The following is a 24,932-nucleotide window of genomic DNA, read 5'->3' as shown; positions in this document are numbered from 1 at the left end:
ACCGTGTCTCTATCAGCACCTACCTGCTGCAAACCTGCTCCTCTCTCTGCTTGGAGTATTTTACATCCCATGTGGAAGGAAAGGAACAAAAAAAGCCCTCCAGGCTTTGTCGGGGAGAAATGCGTGGTCGCAGTAACACAGCACTGCCTTTCCCAGTAGGAAGCTGGGGGAGGATAGAGGAGAATAAGGCCAAAAAGAAAAGATGGGAGCCATTTTAAATGAGAGGGTAAAACTGACATTAAATTATTGCTTTATTTCAGGAGCTATGCAAGTCTCTGACACAGTCCACCCTGCCCTTCCCGAGATGCCATGTCCGCCCCACACAGCCCAGTGAGGAGGGGAAAGACCTCAAGGGATCCTGCCCAAAAAAAGGAGCCTTCCCAAGACTTGGAGCTACAGAGGAGTCTCTTAGCTAAAAGAAAGTCCCCAGCCAAGGCAAGCCCTCCCATCCAGCAAGGTCCGGTCCCACCACCATCCCCTGGAGATGATGAAGGGTGGAGCGAAAGGGAAGGAAAAGCTCCAGCCCCAGTGTTTTGAGAGATGTCTTCCCTCCAAACCATGCATGAACATGGCATCAGGATGTGGAGACCATCAGGATCAGGAGACCATAATGGAGAGGGCATAGGGAGGAAGTCAACCAAGAGATCAGCACAGGGTGGGAGGAGAGGAACTGTGGCAAGATGAGAGTTACCCAGCTCTCCCTCACCTCTCCCCCCGGTCCCTGCCTCATCGGATGCGGAGGTAGGAGGGGATGGAGTAGTTGAAGAGCAAATAGTCCATCTTGTATAAATTAAAGAGTCTCCTTTGGTAGAAAGGGCTAATGTCCTGGAAGAACTGAGCCGTCATGTCATCCGTCGTCCTGGTGGTCTTGGATGAAGACGGGAACTTGATGCTCGTGTCGGCCCCGACCAGCTGGAGGATGTAGTTGGCATCTTCAGCCAAGGTCTCATACTTGCCCACCACATCGTAGTGGACGATGCAGGGGTGGCAGAGCGAGTGCACCCGCTCCCAGTGCTCATTGAAGGGCTCCTCCCGCTGCGTCCGTGGGTCCAGCAGGTAATAGACGAACTCCTCGAAGCGCACATCGTCGCCGCGCTCCAGCGCCGCATCGCTGGGCTCCTGCCGGTGCCGCCGGATGATCTTGGTGCCGTAGCGCTTGTGGAAGGCCGTGTTGTAGCTGCGGGTGAACTTGTTGCGGTACGCCGAGACCAGGCGCTCGAAGGGCTCCCGCACAAAGAGGAACTTGAGGTAGCTGCGCAGGCGGTGGTTGATCTCGGGGATGCTGTACTCGGAGAGGGTGCGCAGGTTGGACGAGACGTGCGCCTCGTTGGCAGGGATTTCCAGCGGGTCCCGGTACTTGCCTTGCCCCGTCAGGACCATCATCACCCGCTTCCAGTTCGTGCAGGCCACTTTGGGCACGTAGCAGTAGAGGAGCCCGTGTGTGTCATCCACCACCAAGTGCCGCAGGTCATCCGGGCGCAGGAGACGCCGCTTGCGGGTGTAGCGGTTGCAGATGTTGCTCAGCAGCTCCCGTCTCTGCTGGTGGACTGCCTGCAGCGACGACTGCTCAAACTAGGGGGGGAAGAAAGAGATGGTCACCAGCTTGGCCATGGCAAGGGGGGTGGAACTAGATGAACATAAGGTCCTTTCCAACCCAAACTGCTCTATGATTCTATGTTGATCGTGCCCTACACACAAGACTTGGCCCGTGACTGTCCCCATTCCATCCCCTTTCCTGGGTTTGGCAATCACCCATGTGGGATTTTGGGGGATGGTGTTGACTTTGAACGCAGCTTGATTTGGTGCATTTAAGCCTCGGACATGCTGGGGGCAAAAGAAAGAATGTGATGAGGAGACAAGTTAAAGGGGGTGAGGGAAGAATGGGTAGTGCAGAGAGTCAATAAAGGGAATATTTGTTACAGCATCCCCCACATACTGGGCTAACACTGGGAGGTAAGGTGGGGTGGCAGGGCATAATAGAGGTGCTGCTGGAGATGATGGTGGGGCCCTTCCTGAGTGGTTCAGGTTTCTTCCATATGGGCCAGTCCAATGCCTCAGTGCTGGCCACAGTCTCCTTTGTGCACAGGGATGAGGAGTCCACACATGGTCCTTTTTCTTTATCCCATCTGGCCTTTACATCAAGGCCTGGCAGCTGCTGCATTGACTTCCCCCCTCCAGATATGGGGACGTGACCTTTCCTGTCATGGTTTTCATCAAAACTCCCAAAACATCATTAGAACATCTGGGGAAGTAAACTATTTCCAGGAACTCCGACGGGGAAGGTCCCCTCCTCCTCCTCCTCCTGCCCGCTCCTTCCCCATCTTGCTCACGAGGGGCGGCAGATTTCACATTTAGCCTTGAGATCACCACTGGAAACCTCCAACAGCCTCAACCACAACCACAAACAGCTTCACCACCTGTTTCCTACCCCGGGGGCCGCTCTGACCCCATGGAGATGTTGCTCTAATGCAATGCAATGATCCCCATGTGGCAACATGACAACAGCTCCTCCTGCAAGGGATGGATTGTTGGATTATGGACCTCATTCCCACAAAAGAAATAACTTTGTCCAGGTCACTTTAGTCACCACTTTCTCCAGGAACCTCACAGGCAGTAACCTGAGTCAGGGGCAGGAGAAAGCCTCCCATCCCTGCTCCTTCCAAAAAGGAGATGATAAGGGAAAAGGTTCAGTTGGAGGAAATGCAGGTTAATGGACAATAACTGCTATCAAGACATGACTTTGACACTGTTGGCTACTTGGATATGAAGAAGAAACAACACATAGCAGCATAGTTGAAGAGGCATCCTCATGGTTCACCTCCCTGCAGCACAGCCAATCCTTCCCATAGAAACATCTTTTGCTTGCTCATTTTGGACAAGAACCAATGGTCCATCACCCTTTATCATTGGAACCGCCCTTTGCAAGTGTTAAAGAAATAAGGAGGCGTTCTAATAATGTGATTTTTTCCCCCTAATTCCGTAATTCAAGACTGTTGGATCAGAGACAGACAGACACTGTCTGCAGGCATGGCAACAAAGAAATGTGACTACTTCTCAACAGCCTCCCACAGGAGTAAGTGCAAGTCTTGCAGTCCTTTCAGAGCAAAATTGCTCCCATCATTTCCTTCTCTTTAAAAGCCAGAGAAATTAACTATCACTTTTACGGAAGTAACATCAGGACATTCCAGTAGCATTAGGGATTGTCAGCATCGCAGCCAAGGAAGTCCACGCTTGCCCTTTTTCCCAGAGAAAATGTTAATTTGGCTGCTTATAGACATAAAAGCATCAACTTAGACAGTAACACAAAGCATCATGTATGGAAAGGAGGCCAAGCACTGACTGTGGCTTGTCCTACAGCAGATCCTTGCATAGGCAGGGACCCACTAAGCCAACCTGGAAGGGAACACTCCCCTGCACAGACTGTGCCTGGCTGCCCCTTCTTCAGCAAGTGTGGCTGGCACAGGTCAAGGTGATAGGGCTGAGACAGCCCAGGATTATAAACCCCTCATGGCTGGGTCCAGCTTTAAATATATATATATGCATATACATGTGTGTACATATATATAGGACTCAACCTACTAGTATCTACCCATTATTAGCTGAGAAATGCAGTAATGATGCTCTCGCCCTGCCATGATGGCCCAGAGGTGGCTTTGAAAGTCTCAGATGCTGAAACCTCCCAGGTCTGCCCAGCTCAGCCCACCAGTAATGAAACCATCTGCCCCAGAGCCATGTTCATTATCAACAATTACTCCAAAGCAGTGTGATCTTTCCCTATGGACATGGCCAGAGGTCCAGCCATGGGGATCATGAGGTAGTCAGAGGCCTATACACTGGAGGGGTGGAAGAAAGCATCAACCCCCAGCACTCCACTCCTTCTTCACCCATCCTCTCCCTTACCTGGTCACTCTCATAGAGGGCCTGGAGTGGGCTGCGACCAGCTTTCCCCTGCCAGGTTGATCCCATAAGCCCATCTTCTGCTGGAAAAGGAGAGAGAAAAATCAGATCTTTTAGTTCATTGGCCACCACCAGAGAGAAGCTCATTTGTTCTACAAGCCCCAAATGGCATCTTTGGAACCTAAATAACCACAAGGAAAAATCCAAATCCCATCTTCATTTTCATGTGTTGTATTTTGCTTTAAGTGAAAACTGCTCCAAAAGCACAAAGTCACCAGGGTCTAAGCTAAACATCCTTCATTTCTGGAGCTGTAATTAGGGGGAAATGATGGCCTGACCTCACCAGATTTCATCAACAGCGCCTGTATGCTTGTGTGCTTGTGGGAAATGACACTTCCTGCAGCACTGCACTGATCGAGATGTGACTCAACACAAAGGTTCGGGTTCTTCCTCAATCCCCTCTATCAGTTACCCCACAGGAGGGTGAAACAGCATCTGTGCTAACGAAAGATAAGCGCAAGACCCAACGTACGCAAGATGCTCGTCCCAGAGGTGCCCTGTTTCACACTTCCAGGCTCAGCCTTCTGCAAATGACAGGGAATGAGATGGACCTTGAAAACTTAACTCACTGCAGCTCCAATCTGCAAGCAGAGAGCACTGAACCCGAGTCCCATTCCTTGTTGGGGCTGATAAACTCCTGTTTAGTTTAAGAGCGTGACCCCGCTGTCTGCAAGCCCTGCAGCGCAGCAGACGCTTCTCCTATATTTAGTAAAGCAAAGTGGAGGCATTTGGTTTATATCAACCAGAACCTTTCTTAAGAAGGACATAACAAACCCTGGCTGGTTCACACTGACCTGAAGCTCCTAGAAATGCAAATTGCTCTTGCTGGCGCTGCGCTGGGATGCAGGGAAATGCCATCCCAGGAAAGGCTTCAGAGTCTGGTGCAGAGTCAGGTCATGGACAAGGGTGTAAGACATGGACAGATCGATAGGACAAGGGGGAATGGGTTTATACTTAAACAGGGGAAGTTCAGGTTAGATACAAGGCACAAGTTCTTCCCTATGAGGGTGCTGAGGCGCTGGCACAGGGTGCCCAGAGAAGCTGTGGCTGCCCCATCCCTGGCAGTGCTCAAGGCCAGGTTGGACACAGGGGCTTGGAGCAAGCTGCTCCAGTGGAAGGGGACCCTGCCCGCGGCAGGGGGTTGTAACTGGATGGGCTTTAATGCCCGTTCCAACACAAACCATTCTATTGCAGGGATGGAGCGGGCTGGCTCGGCTGGAGGCTCCTTAGGATGAGCAAAAAGCACATCTGCAGTTAAGGAACAGAGCGAGCAGAGGTTGGGCAGGTCAGATCCATGCTCTGATTGCTCCGGGCTGCACCTTTTAGTGCTGCTGAGGCAGAGGAACAAGCCTGGCCGGAACCTGCTGCACTCCGCATGTCTCTTGCCAACAGCCCCAGCAGAAACGCTGCAAGATGGATCTCCTCCAGCCTTTCCCCAGTGCAAGAGCTGGCAGGGAACAAGGCGCGTTCTCCAGATAGGAGCAACCCCCTTGGGATCCCGCTGTGCTCGCGCTGTTACAGGCTGCCGGGAGGAAAAAGGGGAAGAGAAAGCAAAACAGGCAAAACCACGCCACCAGGATGCTCCTGTGTGGCTGGAGGAGCCGGAGCTGGCAGGGGAGGACACCAGTGCTCCACACTCACTGCATCTGTCATCCAAAGCAATGACACCATCCCTGCCGCAGGCACGTCCCAAACCTTTCTGCCCCAAAAGCAGGTTTTCATAGGCTCCAACTGCAGGGAAGCCTCCCCCCTCCTCAGAAACTGTCTGTTCACGCTGCACCCAGCATCCCAAGGAGAAAACCAGGCATGAGGAGCACAGCGGGACGCAGCAGATGCATCCGTGCGCAGCATGTGGAGGGCAACAGCCAATGTGTGGTGGGACCAAAGCATCCATCCTCTGCAGGGGTCAGATACCTACAGACACCTACAGGCAGGGATGTGTGCTTGAATGGAGACTGGAGACAGGCTGCCTGTGCACAGAGCATCCCCAAACCATCTGATGGGGCAGATGGGCAATACACATCCCTCTTCTTTCAGTCATTCATTCTGAAAGCAAGTCACTCACCCCATTCTCCGTGCCACTGGCTTACCCACCCCTGACATGCTCCTGGGACTCCAAGAAGCTTAGGAAGGCCGAGGAATACTGAAAGATATGGTAGTGTTGAGGAGGAAGTATCATCTGCGCAAATGAATGGTTGGTGCTGCATTTTGGCACCACTGCCCTGAGTACAACAGGATCTCCCATCATGGGGGAGCTGCCAAGATATTTGCATCCTGGCTTTCCCCCGGACTTTACAGCTTGTTGCTGAGGTTCGCAGATTCCACCACATGCAGTGGTAATCCATGGAAATGGAGCATTGCCACAATTGCATCCGAAAGCAGGGATATCACTTAGCCAAGATATATTGAGTTTCTGAGGAGGAGAAAACATCAGCCCTTAGCAACTGCTGGATCACCACTTGGATCACGAGTAGCAGGACAGTGTCTGTCCATGACCCAAATCCAAAACGTTTTGAAAAAGGAAATATCCCCTTTGTCCTTTGCGTCCTCAAAGGATGAGGTAAGGAAATAAGGATGGTGCAGAGCAAGTGACCAAAAACCCCCCTGCTGAGGCAGCGACATTGATGAGAAATCACTGAAGATGAGCCTGAAAGGGAGCTCAGGCCTATTTTAGGGTCTCCTGTGCTACAAGTGCTCCCAGTCTTTCCTTCAGAGCTTAAAAAGGCAACGTGCTCCCTCCCTCCTTTCCCCCTATAGCACAGACCTGCCCCATCAATCCCAAAGCTATTCTGCAGTGGGGTGACACCGACACTACAGCAGGATCCATGTTCCGGTGACTCACCAGCTCTCTTTGGAAAAGGCTAAAGTGAACCTTTAGCTGTACTGGCTGATTGCAAAGACAGCCAGACATGTGTGAGGCGAAGCAAAGCCTGGCTCATGCCCATTCCAGCCTTCTGGAAGCACCAGAGAAAGGATTTGCTGGTTTGGCTGCAGAGACTCTTTGTTACGGAGGGAGGTTCTCTGCAACCACAGTGCCTGAACTGAAGAGCTTGGCTTGGAGACAGGGCTCAGGCAGCAACAAGCCTGCCAGGCTGACATCAGCATTACCACGGCTTTGGAAAACAGTCTGGAGGAAGGAAAACAAGGAGAAGACGTGGGTGCAAGTGGATGGGGGGATAAAATCACCACGGCGTTGGCAAAGCGCAGCTCATCCCCGTGCAACCTCATCTGTGAGCAAAATAAGCCGTTCCCATAGATCAAGCTCACGTGGTAGATGTTCACCAGATATAATGCATGGGATACAGCAGCCCACAGGAAATAGGTACTTCAGGCAGAGGAGATGAGGTTTAAAAGGCGAACTCTAAGGGATGCAAGCAACTGGAAAGCAGGCGGTGTTCACATGGGAAATGCTGGGCAGAAGGCAGACTTCCAGTAAACCACCTCTGATGTTTTACTTTGGAGTAATGAGTTGATATAGAAATAGAAGGAACTGATGATGGCCAAAGCATTGAGAAAGGCAGCCACGGCAGGGAGAGATAGACACCAAACAGGGAAACTCAAGCTTTTTCCTGGACCAGGGGAGTGGACATTCAATAGAGTTTAATGTCACAATGTTGGAATTCAGCAGTTGCTGCTACTTTGCCGCTGGAAGTGTGCATCAGTTCCGGGCTATCAGCTGCCAGTCATATAAAAGGGCAAATGAAGTCCTGAAACATACCAGGTATTTGCCATGGAAGCAAAAAGACATCAATACTATCACCCATAGCACTGGTACCCCTCACCTGCAGCACGGAGAGCTCTGCTCTCCTGGCACCAAGGCAGACCCAGAGCTGATGACAAGAGCTGTGGGGCAAATCAGACAATCCCAGGACTTGCTCCCCATGGATGTGTGTGCTGAGCCAGAATGGGGTAGTCCCTTGGGAACAGGCCAGCAGAGAGGGATGGGAAGCGTTTCACATGCAGAACATCTTCATGCCCTGACTCAAGTGCCAACTCGGAAGAGGTTTGGAAACCCCAGCTCTGTGGGAGTCTGGCTGAGATGCAGCAGGAGGAATCCCAACTCCTTCTGGGCTGGAGGATGGAGCTTTCAGGCATTTTCCAGGCTGGACCCTGCAGCCATGAGGAGCCAAAAGCTCCACTTGTGGTCTCCAGTATGAAACACTGGAGAGGGTTAAAACCTGGAGACTCAGTGGTCTCCAGCCAAGATAAGTGAAGGGGCAGCACCCATGAAAATGCACCCAGGGGCCCCAAGCAGCTCATCCTGACCCCGCTGCTGTCTCACAGCCCCGGCTTCGCTTCCTGTTGTGTCTGCACAAAACCTAAAAAAAGAGAACAGCAAATTGTGGTGCCTGCTCACCCAAAATGATGCGGCTGAGTGATAATGACAGCCTGCAGCTCCCTGCGGGTGACTGGGACTCCTGCCTGCTTGGGCTGCAGGAAGACTCAGCTCCCACTGCAGCCCCACTGGGAAGGGGATGCTCTATCTCAGACCAAAACCTCCCTCTGAACTTGGGGGAGTGGGATGTGAAACCATCACATTTGCGATGGATTCGCATTTGTGATGGGTTTGTGATGGTTTCACATTTGTGACGGGGTTGTGATGGATTCACGTTTGTGATGGCTTTGTGATGGCTTCACATTTGTGATGGGTTTGTGATGGATTCATGTTTGTGATGGATTCTGGACCTGAACATAGGAAAAGGTATCAGTGGCATGAATTGGCTGCCTGGCACACGTGGCATGCATGCAGCAGGAAGAAGAGAAAGAAGAGTTACCAGTGAGAAACAAATAAGAACAGTATGACTGCTCTTTACCAAAAGGGGAAGCAACAACCAGAGCTCTATAGTGTAAAGGGATCCGTCACTGAAAGAGCCAGAAATGAGGACCTGGATCTCTGTGGACACAGCAGTGAGCTGTTCCAGACAGCACTGACACCTCTCCAGCACCTGCAATGGCAATGAGCAAGTGCTCCAGTCATAGCAGCGATGCCTCACTCATCCCTGACTGCAGAAACGCAGCCTCAGGCTCCTCGCTGTTAAAATAACTGCACCCAAGAGACACGGAGAGGATCCTGCCATCTCATTTAAGAGAGTTACTCAAAGCCAAGCCCTTGCTGCAGCCACTGGCTGCTGAATCGGTCCAAATCTCAATTTTAGCATCCAAGAAGGAAAAGAAAGCCCTGCTTGGAAGGCTCAGAGCTATTGGGTTGAGCAGTGCTGGCCCCAAGGAAGTGGTTTCATTCTAGGAAGCTCTGGCTTTCCTGCTCGGGCTCGTACTGGTGAACACATTTGTTCACTTCCACATAAGCACAAGGGCTGCTTGTTGGGTTGGTTTGTCTTATAGAGAACTACTCTGCAAAACAAGGACCACAATCCCACAGCAAACTCCAGGCCCTCTGACTTAACACTGCTGAAGTGACCTCTCTTTGATGGAGATGCTCAAATCTGTGACCGCTTGCTACCCTGCATGCTGCATTCAGCTGTGAAACAGCATGGTAATACTGTCATTCACACACCTCAGAGCTAAGGAAGCACCTCTGGGAGTTAAAACCAGCACCCATCCCTATTTTCACTCTTACGGTAAGGTTTTGAGCTGGGAATGCAAACTTTTGGCTTCAGCAAAGAGGCAATCCGATCAACTCGGAATCCTGTGACTGCTCATTTGTACTGCATCTAAAAAGCCAGGGATATAGGAAACATGAAACGGTAGAAAGGAAAAGGAATCCAACAGCCACATGCTTGATTTGCTTAAATGCACCCTTCAGCTTTGTGCCTTCAGACACAACCAGCTCCTGGGGCAGGTCTGCAGGCAGGCACATCCCTGTCCCCTGCAAAGCCACCAAGTGATTTAATGGAATCCCTCCATGTCACCAGCTGAGCACAACCCCCAGGCATCAACATAGGACCTGGAAGTTCAACTGCCCCTCTGAAACCACTGAGTAAGTTCTTCTCTCACCAGCACTGCATCCCAACCTTCAGGCTCAGAAACTGCCTCCAGGTAGTTGGGCCATACAACTCCATTTTCAAGCACAGCCACCACATGGATGTCACCATTGTTATTCATCTCCGTCTCCAGCCAGGAGCCACCTCTCACAAGAAGCATCACAGCAGCTTGGCCACTGTCACTGGTGTCACACACCCCAAAGACACAGACAACCCAAATATACCTGTTCTCACAGGGATGGGGAGTAAAACACACACCCGAGTCTGAAGCTCAACTGCTTGTCCATCAAAGGGTTTAATGAAGAGTATTCCATTGCTTTTACCATTACGAGACCACTGCTATGCGTCTGCAAAAGGCACTTCCCCAGTGGCACCCACAGGACATGATGGGCTCTAAAACACATCCCTGTGCTTGCTTTGGGGCTGAGCAACAGATCATTGGGACCTTTGGCTCCTTGTTTAGAGGTCCTGCTGAATGAGACGAGTACAGCATCATGCCCATAGACAGGAGTGCTCCTCATCGGGAGAATGCTCCAATTGGTGGTTCATGTGGTCCTGACTTAACGCCGTTTCATCCAGCAGAAATTAAGCCAACCAAGTGAGTTGAACTTGGCTGGATCAGACAGAACCCAGTCCCAGCAGCACGGGGATGCTTGAAAGCTTAGCTCAGGCTTTTTTCCACCGCTACATATCACCTACCATCCCCCCCAGCCCTTCTGAAACAGCCAAACCGAGTAACTCACTCACCATCACCCCCCCTTCCACCTTCCAGCACTTAGAAACTGCAGAGGGATAAACAGGGATGTGTTGCAAAGAGGCTACCCACAAAGCTAAGGGAAAAGCCACAGATAAAAGCAGCTTGGAGGCAAACCTGAGCAGGGCAAGACAGGATGTGCCTATGAGGAGGTTTACACAGAGAACAGCCCAGGCACGACAGGCTTTTCGCCCATCAGCTCGGATGGATGACCCCACACATACTTCCATACAGGAGATGGTGGTTTTGCAGCACCACACGCACCAGGGTCACCTAAAAGTGATGGTTTAGCTGCTGTGCTAAAGTACCATTTCAGGGTGAGAAGAGGGAGAAGAAGAGGGATGAAGGCTGCACAATGGTCCACTCCTGCCAGTTGAGGAGCCCTACCAGCCACTATCGCACAGACCTTCCTCCCCTTTTCCCCAAAGGACTCTTTTGGCTTTCTGGGAACCTACTTAAGGCCAACTCCAAGCAGCCACAGACGGCTCCTGAAAGGTGATGGGACACCCCATCCCCAGCTCTCATTGTCAGCCCGTGTTTCTGCTGATGAAGAACCCCCAGTACCTCCTTTCCAGCCATGTTCCTAATAAGAGGCATCACAGGTAATGACCTAAGGTGGCACTTCTCACTCCTAAGGAAGCCCTGCTGTACAAACCTCTCAGATAAGAGGGAAAGGAGCATTTTCCAACCTCCTTCCACCAAATGCACATGCTCCACAGATACTATCCCCTGGGCAAGCCCTCCTGCAGCATTTCCAGCCCCAAACCACACAGTTGCTAAGCACACAGAGATCTCAAGGTATTGGGCACCATCACAAGGTCTACAACCACCTCCTTGCAGCTTCTCCGGAGCCCCAGGACTGTGTGGCACCACTGCATGGTAACAGCAGCCAGGCTCCCTGGCACTAAGGACCGTCTCCCTCCAGCCAAGAGCCACACTGTGAAGAGGGGACAATGAGTCACTGTTTCACATGGGATAATTGGACCGACCGCACCTCCTTTAATGGGAAAAACCATTCCCTCTTCTCGGGATGTGCACGGCTGGAAGGCAGTGGTCCATGGGCAAGAGCTGGGCAAAGGAGTGTGATGCCTTCAGGAAATGTTAATGCAGGGTGTGGATGAATGTCCTAAGCTATTCTTTATGGAAAGTGATGGGTGGGATGAGTACACGTCCTGCTCTCATTCCAGCCAGACAGGGAACGGCTGAGCCTGCCAGAGGTTGTGGGGAATGTCTGGGGTGGAAATGCATGGCCTCGGGAACTGAAGTAGGACCAAACATCCAAGTACACCTGCCTTTATCTGTGCATGAGATGCCTGATGTCTGTGAGATCCCTGATGTCTGCACAGTCATCTGCTGCCTGGGGCCCTGTGCCATGGCTCACAGGATGGCAGTGCCTCCGGCATGCTGCACTGAGGGATGGAGCTCTCTCTGCCTGACACTGGTGCACTTACACCATCCACAAAGTGAAAATCACTCACAGCCCGTGGCCCTCGAGCACACGAGTCTGAGGGCAAACAGGTATGGGCAGCCCAGGAGCCTCAAGTGTATTAAACCATAGAATCCCAGCCTGGTTTGGATTGAAGCTCATCCAGTCCCAACCCCTGCCACGGGCAGGGACCCCTTCCACTGGAGCAGCTTGCTCCAAGCCCCTGTGTCCAACCTGGCCTTGAGCACTGCCAGGGATGGGGCAGCCACAGCTTCTCTGGGCACCCTGTGCCAGCGCCTCAGCACCCTCACAGGGAAGAGCTTCTGCCTAAGGTCTATGATTCACTCCTCAGGGTTTGCAGAGCCTTTGGCACACACCATGGCTGGAAACAGGACACGAGGTGAGGCCAACCGCTGCCACATCACAGCCTGCGTGTCCCATTCAGCACCATGGGGGATGCGAGATGGGAGCGGGGCAGCGGTCCAGCATTCGGAGCTATTTTGGTTTTTCTCCAAACCACTAAGAAAGAGGGATCTCTGCTGAACGCTCTCCAAAGAACCATGGCGAGCACTGCCGACAACGTCACCTCCATGGTCCACTTCTATGAATCCTCTTACAGATCCATCAGGAACCAGAGGGCACGGTGCTGGCTTTCACCATCCGAGGTGTGCAAGCCAGCGTCACCCTGACTGCAGCCCCACCAGCACCCTACAATGGACACATCCCACCAGGCTGCGGGGACACTTACGTGTCAGAAGGGACAATGGGCTCCTGTGTGTGTTTTGCTTCTCGTGCCTGGATGCCAAACCCAGCCCACAGAGTATTTGCAGCGCGAGCTCAGCGTGCTGCAGCGAACGCTGGGTTAGCGGTGATGGGTCTGCAGCCAGCTCCATCCTCCATATGCTGCACAAACTGCTCCGACAGCAGCCACAGAGGCGCTGGGAGGTCTGGGGGGTGTTGTCAGTACTGTTTTAAGCTGCCACAAAAAGAACATGAAACTCCTGCCATGAGATGGGGTCTGCACATCCTGCGCTAGTTCAGATTCCTGCTGCGTGTCTCACGCACCAGGAAGGAAAATAACCATTATCCCAACTACTTTTGTTCCTCTTTTCCCCCTCCCTCTAACAGGAGGCAGCTCCAGCCTCTACCAACTGCCTAGAATAGACTCCTGAACCTGACATCCCTGCTCTACCCAGGCTGCAGCCTCCTGTTCAGGGAGTGCAGGCTGTAGGGACTGGCAGTCGCTGGTTCCAGAAGCGACTGTGATTCTGAGATCTGTCTGCTGGATGTGCTTTAAAACCATTTGAGCATCACTCCTGATGAGCCGGGAGGTTCTGCCAATGCCATTAGGAAGACACTAAAATTCCATACGGAAGCTCCTTGTTTTCTCTAAAGCCTCGTGAAAGCTCTTTCCTCTCTTGACTCCTGCTTTCTCACACAGCCTTTGTTTCTGAAGCTAATTTTTCCTCACTTCTCACTAATGGCACCTCTTGGACCACCACAGCATCACCAGCCATACCCAGAGACATCTCAGGCTCTTGTTTTTCAAGGAAGGCTTTTCAATCCCAATTTAGACAACTTGAGTCAAGGATCATCCAGGGAAACTGTTAATCAAGTGATGGAAAAGGCTGACAGCTATGGGGTTAGCTCACAATAAATCATGCAGAAAGGGACAGAAAGAATCCAGCTGCTTCAAGAGACCTGCCAAAGGCATCATCTGTGGGGAGCAGAGCCAACAGCAGCTGGTCTGGACACTCCGGACACTCCATCCAGTGCTTCTTCCTACACCCTCCTGTCTCCTCAATGGCAGGAGGCTCTGCTCACCTAGTACCAGCCTGAGCCAGGTGTCAGGAGGGTTTAATAGAAGGATCACAAGCATCTGAGGTGGGGGGATATATTCTGCTGGGGCAGCGTGCCCAGTTCTCTGCTGTCACAGGCACTGTGATTAAGATCTTTATAGGAAACAGAATTCCCAGTATCCAGCAGGAATACTGCCCTCCGCGAGCAAATAAGACATCTGTGCCCAAGTACCCTGCAACTTCATGCTTTCAAATGGTTAATTCCTCCTACGAGCCACGCCAGAAGCTTTCCAAGAGCAATTTCTCCTCCCCATTATGCCTGTCGCTCTCCTGGCCCCAGCTGGCTGCCAGCATATATAATGCGAGCCTGACCCGCCAGCATTTCCATTCCTTGTCAATAAACTCCTCCTTTCCCGTCTGCTGCTCAGCAGGAATTGCAGCAGAAGGGCTTGTGCTGGCAGTGCCAAAGCAGAGATTCCAGCTGGGATACACAGGGGATGACTTTCAACTGGTGATACTGGACCAGAGACCCAGCATCTCCCTGCACAGTGCGGTGCTGTCTGTACCTCTGCAGCTCCCATCACCAGGACAGGCTCAGGCAAGCCGCTGCTGCAGAGAGCTTGTGGGCTCAGAGAGCAGTATGGATCTACCAAGCCAAGAGACCATCTGCACCAGCCTCATACCTTCTGCTCAGCTGAGGCCATGTGCTGGGGGACCAGGACTTGCTCAGGACCTGCCTGCAATCAGGTCTGCTTCAGCAGACGCCCTCAGCGCACAGGTTACCTGCACACACACAGGAAAAAGGAGTCTAACATCGCATGGCTCCAGGACGTGATTGCTTAATCTGCTTCAAGCCATCTTGTCAGCTCCGTAATTGATGGAAGCCTCAATGAACAGATCGAGGAAGAAATGCGCACTCAGCAAACCCTTCCCAAGGCAGCGCCCTGCACACACCGGCTCTGCTCCATGGCTCTCACCATGCTCTGGGCAGCTGAGGGGCTGTGTCCTGCCTTTCTAAACGACAGCGGGTTGTTAACCTGGGAGACGTTGCCACAAGATACACGCCAAGAGGCTTTACAGTGCATGAGCTTGTAAAGAAGGCCAGGAGCTAATACATCTTCCTAGAGACTAGGGAGAACCATCTCCAGCACATAACCTCTCAGCACACAGCCTCCTTCTGCTGCATTTAATAGTGGGAGGCCACCAAAGAGCCCTGTCTCCCCAGCCAGCACGTTTAGCGTGATACAAGCATCTCCAGGGTCACTGCAGCACTGGGACGCAATGGATCCAGCATCACTGGTAGCAGCTTGCCCGAGTGGTTGTTGGATTTGCCTCCCTGTTGTCTGTGAAGCCTTGAGAATGGGAGAGAGCAGCAGATGCTCTGAAGACATCTCTTTACAGGGAATGAGCAATGGACACCTCAGGAAGAAGGGAACTGGGGGTCCTGCACCTACATGCAGCAGTAGCTGTTCATGGGCATCTGAAACAGAACTCCCCCAGCATTGTTTGAGGCTCACAATGCCTGAGTCTGCTGATCCTATTAAACTAAAGGAAATCAATCCCTCCAATACTGCCAGAAGAAACTTGGAAGAGCCCCAGCAGTGAGTGTGCTACCCTGCACCATTGCCAGACGGAGCAGCCCGGCGCTGCAGACGTGTGCAGGACTCAACTCGCCGCCTGCTCGCACCATGAAGGAACAGGACCATGCAGAGATGCTCCCTATGGCCAAGGGAGGGAGCAGAGCCCGCAGGGCATCACAGTAAGAGTGGGGATGGGGAATTGCTGACCTCCAACTGATCTGTGCTTACTTCCCAGGCCCTGCATTGAAGAGAGCCCTTGGAACAGGGGAGCCAGCCCTGGAGGCACCCACAGCCAGCAGATCCACACAAACATCACCTTTGAACCTCATGTCAACATCACCCATCTTCATGCAAGGTCAGTGAAGCAATATCTGGCCCGAGAGCAGGCCTGGATCAGGTTTCCTAGTGGTGAGGCTGCAAATCCACAGGGAGAGCAGCATTCCAGGGCAGACCACTCAAACCCACTGTCTGATCCCTGGAAAGGCCGGGAGAGCAGCCAGGAGATGGAGGGCTGTTAATCAAGTAGCATTTACAAAGAAGAATAAGCTCTAAGCAGTGTTGTGACAAGAGGCCAGCACTCACGGCCTCAGCATCCCTCTGTCCCACAGGTGACAAGGGACCCACACGCCATGCCATGCTCTATGCTGTGAAGGTCCAGAACATTCCATGGCACACCTCCATGCTCATGTACCATGAGCAGAGTGACTCATCTGATGTGCCCAGGCTAAAGCCTTGCTGACCTGCCACTGGAGCCATTGCAGTGATAGAGCCACCTTACATCACAGATTAGTTAGGGTTGGAAAGGACCTTAAAATCACCTGGTTCCAACCCCACTGCCATGGGTAGGGACACCTCACACCACCAGGCTGCTCAAACCTATGACACATCATCATGAGGGCTTGGTGACAGTGATCAGACAGAGCAGCATCACTGGGAACACTGACTGCATTTGTCTCCCATCGCTCCAGGGCATCAGGGAGCATCACTCACAGGGTAGAGGCAAAGCAGAGGCTGGGAATGGCTGGTGCCTGGGGAACCCAGCTCTAGGTCAGGAAGGACCAGAGACTGCGCAGACAGCAAAAGTAGGCAGACACCGAATCCACATGCACTCACACGCTCAAAACCAGGTTCTCAACCATTTCTACTACCAAACAGAGCTGCCAAAGGATGTGGGTTACGTGGCCAGGCTTTCCTGCACGGGGGCATGGTGATGAGCCATCTCGATGCGGATGTCGCTGCCGAACCCAAGAGCTGCTGCAGCACTAACCAGCGATGAGAAGCACCGCTTCCTTCTCCCAGGGAACACCAAGTCCCAGCTCTTCCCAGGCAAGTTCCCATCAGCCTGTCTGCCCATAAATTAACAACTGTTTATCTAATCAAAGCTCGTCCAAACATTAAATGCTCAGGGGGAAGCAGGACCAGGCAAGTCAGGCTGCAGGAATTCCCAACCTGGCTGGCTCAAGGCTGGGCACCTCTGTGCCCTGAAGCTAAACCTGCTCGGTGCCATCACTGCAAGCTGAAGGCATGGATTTGAGCAAGATGAACAGATTTTGAATTCCTTCTCCAAGGCAAGGATCTGGCCCATCGAAATTCAGGCAGATCTTTCCCTCTGAGCCTTCAAAAGGAGGGAACTGAAACGGGTTATAAGGGAAGGGTATTCAGAAGGATATTCACCCCAGCCATGGGGGCTGCAGAGGGAGTGGGAAAAGAGAAACCTGCTCATTTCTGTGCTGGGGGAGAGCTTTGCTTCCCTCACAGTAACCTGCCCACCAGCATAAAGATGTGGCCACATCGAGTGGTCCTGCCAGGCTGGGCGGGCAGCAGGACAGCACCAGGATCAAGTCGGATCTCCAATGGCATGGCGTGGATCCTGATCCCAGCCCATCATCAACTTCGAATCACAGAATGGTTAGGGTTGGAAAGGACCTCAAGATCATCCAGCTCCAACCCCCCTGCCATGGGCAGGGACACCTCACACTAAACCATCCCACACAAGGCTCTGCCCAACCTGGCCTTCAACACTGCCAGGGATGGAGCACTCACAACCTCCCTGGGCAACCCATTCCAGTGCCTCACCACCCTCACAGGAAAGAATTTCCTCCTTAGATCCAGTCTAAACTTCCCCTGTTTAAGTTTGAACCCGTTACCCCTTGTCCTGTCACTACAGTCCCTGATGAAGAGTCCCTCCCCAGCATCCCTATAGGCCCCTTCAGAGACTGGAAGGCTGCTATGAGGTCTCCACGCAGCCTTCTCTTCTCCAGGCTGAACAGCCCCAACTTCCTCAGCCTGTCTTCATACGGGAGGTGCTCCAGCCCCTGATCATCCTCGTGGCCTCCTCTGGACTTGTTCCAGCAGTTCCATGTCCTTTTTATGTTGAGGACACCAGAACTGCACACAATGCTCCAGGTGAGGTCTCACAAGAGCAGAGCAGAGGGGCAGGATCACCTCCTTCGCCCTGCTGGTCACGCTCCTCTTGATGCAGCCCAGGATACCGTTGGCTTTTGGGCTGCAAGCGCACACTTCTCACACTGAAAGTCCATTCTTTAGGCAGGACAAGTCACAGCCTGGGGCTGACCCCGAGACGCATTTCGCTGCCTGAGGGCAGTGTGTGAGCAGGGGCACTGTGGTCTGTTTGCTTTTCGCAATCCCTGCGCTGTCTGCAGGGCTCAGACTCACAGCGCGCTGCAGGGCACTGCTGTGCTCTGCCAGATTCAGCCCAGCAAGAGGGGAGCAGGAATCTGGGGGTTGTTAAATGAGGGGTGTCAGTTGTGGATATTAACCACTGCATCTGGCTACCAGGCCTCCTTGGCTTGCTGGCTCCATGCAAAGCTGGGTTAATCACTCCCGCACAGGACCCGAGTCGCACAGAGCCACTCCTCACACCCGAGTCCCTTGGCTCCCCTTCCCTTCCCTGTTCCCATGTCCTCTGTGTGCCCCCTCGGAGCATCACACTCCCCTTCCAACACAATAAATGAAGCATCGCCTTTGCTCCCTGGCTCATTAAAGCTGTAAGAGAAACAAAATCAAACCACATGTTCCAGCGCTACCTCCTACGCTGGGTGATCTCCTACGGAGGGCATGCAGAAAAGAGGAGTTTATCTGAGCAGCGGCCACCCAGCTCCTGGGATACAGAGCAACTCTTTCATCCCACCTTTGCCCATGTAGGGCTTTGATTTAGACTGAGATTTTGGCTTCCCAGTGGAAGTCACAGGCAATTGGGAGATGGAGAACAGAGAGAGTCCGGGCTGCAGAGGAGACATTTGGGGATTGAACCCTATTTATTTGAGCTCTACAGCTGATTTTACTGGATCATTTACTGGAATTACATGGGTGCAAACCTGAAACAGAGTGAAAACTGGACTAGCCAGAATAAATCATGAGAACCAGCTCTGAAACAAGGCATCTGGAGAGGAGCATCAGGGAAGAGGGACATCCGCATAGGGCAGCAGCATGCGTAGGGTGCATCTAGCAATACCTCCTGCCGGCCACCCCTGATGGAAGGATTTTACTGCCAAAGGGACAGCTGTATTTGAAGAAGGGAAAAACTAATAGATCCATGTGAAACAGCGAGGAAATAGCAGAGGGCTTACAGTTGAATATAGACTTGTCCCAAAGCTGCAGAGACAAGAGTGTCCCTGCTTACAGCAGTGTACCTGTATGGAAGAGAGCAGACTGGCCCGAACTGGACCACACAGGCTGGGAATTCTGGGTTCAACTCTCCATGGACATCAGGCCCTCCATGTATGAAAGATTTTATTGGGGGGGGGGGGGGGGAAGGGGGGGGATTTATGCCCAGGTCTTAAGGTAACTCCATTTGTCCTTGTTGTCAGCGTCAGTGCAAGCAGGAGCTAGGCATGGTGATGCTCATCCCAGCGCTACTGGGTGAGATGCTCCCTCCCTCTCAGACCACTAACATTCTTTAACTGCCTTTAACAAGGAAAGTTTTGGGCCTTTGCCCAGCTGTTCCTCAAAGCCTTAATGTGAAACATCCCCCCTTTGGCCCCACAGAGGTATTTGGGGAGTTAAGCTCTTCTTTGGGTACTCAGCTCCAAAGGGGAGTAATGGGAGTTAAGCACCTAATGCCTTTGTGGTTTCTTGGCTCCTGATAGGAGTCGTGCTTAGGACAGCTGTATTTGCACTGGGATTAAGACGGAGGGTTTCAGGCTCTCCATTTGCATGTTTTCGGGATGCAAGGACCAAGAAAGAAACTCCAGCATGTAATAAACCCAGGAGTGCCCTGGCCACTCTGTGAGCACTCATCTCCCTGGCTGATGAGCACCACAAGGTCCTTCCTGCACCTACACAGGCAAAGGACTTATTGCTCCCAGAAGATGTTTTTGTGGAGTCCTTTTTGCAGGATAAAAAAGGGTTTGGGGAATGGGGACAAAGCAGACAGTGCAGGTGGAATGTGCTGCCAGAGAGAAACAGCCAGAGGGATGCTGGAGGGATGCGAAGGCTGGATCCACCTGGAAGAGCCACTGAAATGTTAAGCCTCTTCTGCAGGCACAGCGTTAACTCTGGGTGTGCCAAGTGCCCTCCTTCCTCCTCCCAACTCTCTCCCACAGATCAGAGATTATCAGAAGCCGTATGAAGCCAAGAAGGACTAGAGAAAGCATTCCTCATCCAAAGCCTGGCTCTCAGGAGCAGATGGGCTTCATTACTACCCTGCCCTCAGCATTGGAACAGGCAGATTCTTCTACCACAGCAGGTCACAGCTACAGCATTTCATGTCTTCTTCAAACACAGCTTTCTAGCTCGCTTTACCCAACACCTTGGCTGACAAACATGCATGTCCTTTGAGCACAGGCTCCTCCTGCATCCCAGGCATCCCAGCGCCATGACCGGGAGCCTGAGCTGGGCAAAAGAGCCCCATTACAAAAGCAAACAAACCAAAGAATTAAAACCAAAACCATCTCAGAGCACATCTTAGATTCCACATCCCTGCTCCTCTTGCAGCACTGCCCAGGGTGAAGGCAGCGTTATCTGGATGGGTGAGGACATGCATCAGCCCCCTGCAAATACAACCTGGTCTCAGAAAGCCTTGACTGGGTGAACCATGCTCATGTCCCAAGGCAGCGCCTGAATTTCAGCCTCAAAATACCTTTAAACAATGGGAAGGAACTGAGGTCTAAAATAGACTCTTTCCTGTCTAGGAAAAAAATCCCTGCTTTGTAAGGGTCTGCTAACATCTAAGTGTCAGTATCTCTGTTCAGGCAATGTATAGGTGCATTTATAGGTTGAGAGACCTCAATCAAATCACTTACTAACTCTACATCTGTAATTATTTGTCCCCCCGAAGGGACAAATCTTTAGGCACAAGGATGGAGCTGACCCAGAGTTCACAAGAGCAACCACAGCTTAGAAAACCTGACAGGCTGCATTTGCAATTATCAGAAGCAAGAGCTTCTCCAGGACCTGCTTGTGCTGGGAGATGCCGGGCTGGGGAACAGGAAACCATCCCAAAGAGTGGTGGCAATGGGTATCTTCTACATCCATCTTGGCACATCAAAAGGCTGCTAACCACACTAAAACAGTGAGGCACAGTTTCCTGCCTGTGATACATGCTACGTGCTGCTAAAGAGATGTAAGAAGCAACAGTTGGATGGGGCAGTCGGACAGAACTGGAGCAGAAATAAAGCAGCATGTTGAGATGGAGGGGGTTTCCTTCTTTCTTACTGGAGAAGGTGATTTGGTGCTGGAACAAGCTGGAAACAAGAGGAAGTAGAGCATGCCCTGTCACACAGGCTGTAAGCCTGGAGTGAGAGAGCTGAAGGCCAACAGGACAGACAGGTTATCACCAACCTAAAGTGAGCAGGAAACCCCATGGATGGGGGGGAGCAAGGACTACAGCCCGTGTCTGCTCCCTGGTACAGCCAGCAGCAAGGAAAGCCAACATAAAACAGCCAGGGATATGAAGGGATACATCCTCCAGCACATGAACACACAAGTTGGACTTGATCTTAAAAGCCTTTTCCAACCTAGTTGAGTCTATGATTCTATGTGATGCTATCTCTCAGGAGCACCCACCTCTCCTCCTGAGGTTGGCAAGCCCACGGAGCCCACTTCAGCCTCCGGGAGAGGGACAACGGGGGATTCTGCTACTGACTCCAATATAAGCACATCCAGCACCAAAATAACCAACTCGGTGGCATTGAGCTATTTCAGCACACACTGGAGTGTGGGTGTTCCTAAGGCAGAACAAGAAACCCTTATTTCAGCGCAGCCACGGAGCTCAATGCAAACCGCTCCCAGCGCACGGCTGCCCCAGTGGAGCTACAAGTGGGAAATGCAAGCGGAGCAGTTTTCTTCCCATTTTCCTCCCATTTTCCTGCTCCCTGAGCTGAGCGAGCCCTTTGCACTCTCAATACTTAAAGGTTTCTGGTTACTCCATCTTTCTTCCCATGTCGTTTTCCTTGTCCTGGTCACCCGACGGTTCAACTATGTTAGCAATTAATACAGCGCATTGTACGTAACAGATCATGGGTGGCCAAGTCAACGTGCTGAAGCCTGCTAAAGACAGAGAAAAGATCTGACTGTTCCATGGGGAAACTCACAGCACTGCTGCTTCTCCTAGCATATTTCTTCATTATTGTACAGAAAGCAAATGACACCGGATAACCAGAACTCCAAAGGACCTCCAGGCAACCATCCCTTTAAAGATGACATTTTTTCCTGCAAACCGTTCACCTATTATTGCGACTTGTAACTTCGAAACTTCAAGTAATTAGTCTCAGTTTTGCTTTCCTTTGGGGTAAAAAGAAAAGCAGCATTTTTCCCTTGCTCCTTTTCTGTTTATGGCAGTGACCTTTCCTCTGTTAGTGCGAGTTTTACACAGGACTGAAGAGGAAAGGGAAAACTGTGAAGTGGAAAATAATAAGGGAAAGAAACGACACAAAAATGAAGGCTGGAACCAGGGAGACAACTAACTGTGGCTAGAAAATAACAGGGTTTTAAAGGGCATCACTCGAATTCACCTCTAATGTGCTCCCCACCCTCGCAAATGGGCTGCCACTGCAGACAAACACCACCTGAGGGTCCTATCCCAGGCCTGTGGCCATCTACAGCACCTTTAGCAATCACACTGCCCCAGGTGAAGAGATCTGCAGCTCATTAAGGGTGCTGCATCTCCTAGAGCCTCATCTGGTGCTTCTCAAGGGGTCGTTCCAACCCCTAAACCCCCGATGAGATGCCATTACCGTCACCTGCTTTCTCTGACCTGATGGGAATGGCATGAAACAGTGCTGAGATCACCCAAAGGATTAAAGTCAGCTCAGCACAGAAAGTTCTGCTGACTCAGACACACAGAAGTCTCTATCTGAAGAGCAGAGTCCTGAAAAGAGCCACATTTTCCAGTCAAATATTAGAAAGCAAACCAAGGTAAAACACAACCATCCCCCCATCAGGAGCCCTGGAGATCAGAGCCGACTCGGTGCTGCACTTGATAGAGTCCCAATACTAAAGTAAGATGCACGTATCATTACTCTAAAACAGAGTTACTACAGAATACAGCATTGACTGTGCTCTGCCGGGATTACTAAATTCATTTGACAGACTTCACATGCTCTCCTACAAATACCAAATGCTTGCCCAAACCTAACTGCTTTTCAATCTTATTCAGCCAACAAGTTAAGGCTATATCTATTTTTAGGAAAGGAAACACATTTAAGTGATGGAGCAGCCCCTATAAAAGGAAAATCACTTTCATTTAGTTCCCCCTGATAAAATCTAACATTTCAGGCAAATCAGCCATGGGACTTTTAAGGTGGAACTTTAAAGGCCCCATTGATGGATTGCTGCTGTAAGCACAAAACGTTAGTACATTGTTAAAACTACAGGCATTACCCAATAACGTCTCTTAGGGGAAGAGGAGCCAATTTCCCCCAGAGAGCAGAAAGCAGGCAGGGAAATAGAACCTCTAGAACAGAACTGTTTATACTGTAGCTCAGAATCGTTTCCCAGTGTGGAAGATGTTTCTAAGAGCACGCAGTAAAGTCCCTTGAGCAAATCAACCGGATTCCCCACGAATTTTAGTGGCACTCATGGAACAGAACAGCTCTTCCCTACCCTAACCCGGCGCAGCCTCGGGAGCATTCGTGCCCCGCTCTCACCGGACGGGACGGGCACGGCAGTGAAGTTTGCTTTAACAATGCAACACGAATCGCTGCAGACGGCACCGGCCCCGCGCCGCCAGCAAACACTCCCAGCCCCGAAACGAGCCGACTTCACCGGATCACCCGAACTCCGGCTCCCCCGTGGGTCGCTCCCGCTGGACCGCACCGGCTCGCCCCGACCCCGCGGTGACGGCCGGAGCCGGCTCAGCGCTGCCCGTGCTCCCGCAGCCCCCTCCGCGGCGGACCCACCTGGGTGGAAGCTGCTCTGGAAGTACAAGACGCCCAGCAGGAAGGAGCCGAGCCCGGCGGCCAGCGCCATCCGCGGCGCCCGGCTCCGCCGCATCCCGCGGCCGCGCAGCGCCCCGCGGACAGGGCCCGCCAGCCCCGCGCCCCGCCCCGCAGAGGCAGGAAGTGAGCGCGCCGCGGATCAGCCGCGGGGACGGGAACTTCGCCCCATGCAGGATGGGGATGGGGATGGGGATGCGGACCGGGACCGGGACCGGGACCGGCGGCGTTTCCCTGCCCGGTGCCGGGTCCGCGCTTCCCACCGAACGGCCGTGGTAGGGTTCGAACGGGAGAAGAGAGAGTTACGGATGTGCTGGCGGGCGCCGGAGCTTCCTGGGGACTTCTCTCAGCGTTTCGCAAGCATCGCAAAGTTTCTTGGGCTTAAAATAACACCGATAGACCTCTTCTTTGTGTTCTGGGCTGCCCCCCCGGCACTGCAGTCTTTTAGCCGAAAGCAAGAACCCCTTCTGCCTAGTTCTGTCTCAAGCAATAAAGTTTTATTGAAGGTTAGTTACATAAAGTTATAAGAAGAATCATTTTCTCCCAATCTACCCATGGTTTGGGGAAGCGGGAGCACAGAGCGCTCTCACCACGTCCTCTAACCCCCAGGCTCTGTAATTGCAGGGGAAACAAGCTCTCAGCCTTCTGTTGCCCCAGTTTTGAAACAGCAGCAATGCTGTTGACCCACCTGTGTAGAATACACTCAAGATGTACTCACAGGCCACTTGGCACATGAGGATGCCAGGCTGGGAGCTGGGATCCCACTGACACCAGTCAATCACTGCTGCTCTCTTCATCCCTGGAACACTTAGCTTTTAGAAAGAGAGAACAACTCAAGGAGGAGCCTCTAAGAATGACAAGAAAGTCCAGATGTGTGGCCATGGTGGGCTTCATTCTGCCCTTGTTTAAGGCGGAGTAAACCAGGAAGAGGAATTCATTGCAGTGAAGGAAGCTGGAACAAAATAAGAACCTGAGCAGTGTCTTGAAGGCCAAGCTGAGCTGTGACCGTGAAATTACAGAGCTCTTTAACATCATAGAATGGTTTGGGTTGGAAGGGGCCTTAAAGCTTGCCTAGTTC

The 24,932-nt window shown here is 52.1% G+C and overlaps 1 protein-coding gene and 1 long non-coding RNA gene across 5 annotated transcripts in view; both read right to left on the bottom strand.

Moving 5' to 3' along the window:
- LOC136018145 (uncharacterized) overlaps positions 1 to 24,932 on the bottom strand; it is a 360,185-nt gene that overhangs the window by 180,834 nt on the left and 154,419 nt on the right. The window lies entirely within an intron of this gene.
- Positions 234 to 23,987, bottom strand: CHST13 (carbohydrate sulfotransferase 13). Of its 2 annotated transcripts, none has more exons than XM_065687110.1 (3): positions 23,819 to 23,987; positions 3,901 to 3,977; positions 234 to 1,572 (listed from the first exon to the last, which is right to left on the bottom strand). In XM_065687110.1, exons 1-3 carry the CDS (start codon positions 23,910 to 23,912, stop codon positions 727 to 729), a joined length of 1,017 nt encoding a protein of 338 aa, XP_065543182.1. In that variant the 5' UTR covers positions 23,913 to 23,987; the 3' UTR covers positions 234 to 726. The 2 variants fall into 2 exon arrangements, with proteins under 2 accessions (XP_065543182.1, XP_065543181.1); XM_065687109.1 differs by having other exon boundaries at positions 3,901 to 3,980; positions 23,819 to 23,985.

Source organism: Lathamus discolor, chromosome 7 (genome assembly GCF_037157495.1).
Source record: "Lathamus discolor isolate bLatDis1 chromosome 7, bLatDis1.hap1, whole genome shotgun sequence".
Taxonomy (NCBI): Eukaryota; Metazoa; Chordata; class Aves; order Psittaciformes; family Psittacidae; genus Lathamus; species Lathamus discolor.
Note: the sequence above shows the minus strand (reverse complement) of the source record. Positions and strands in the feature narration are given on the sequence as shown.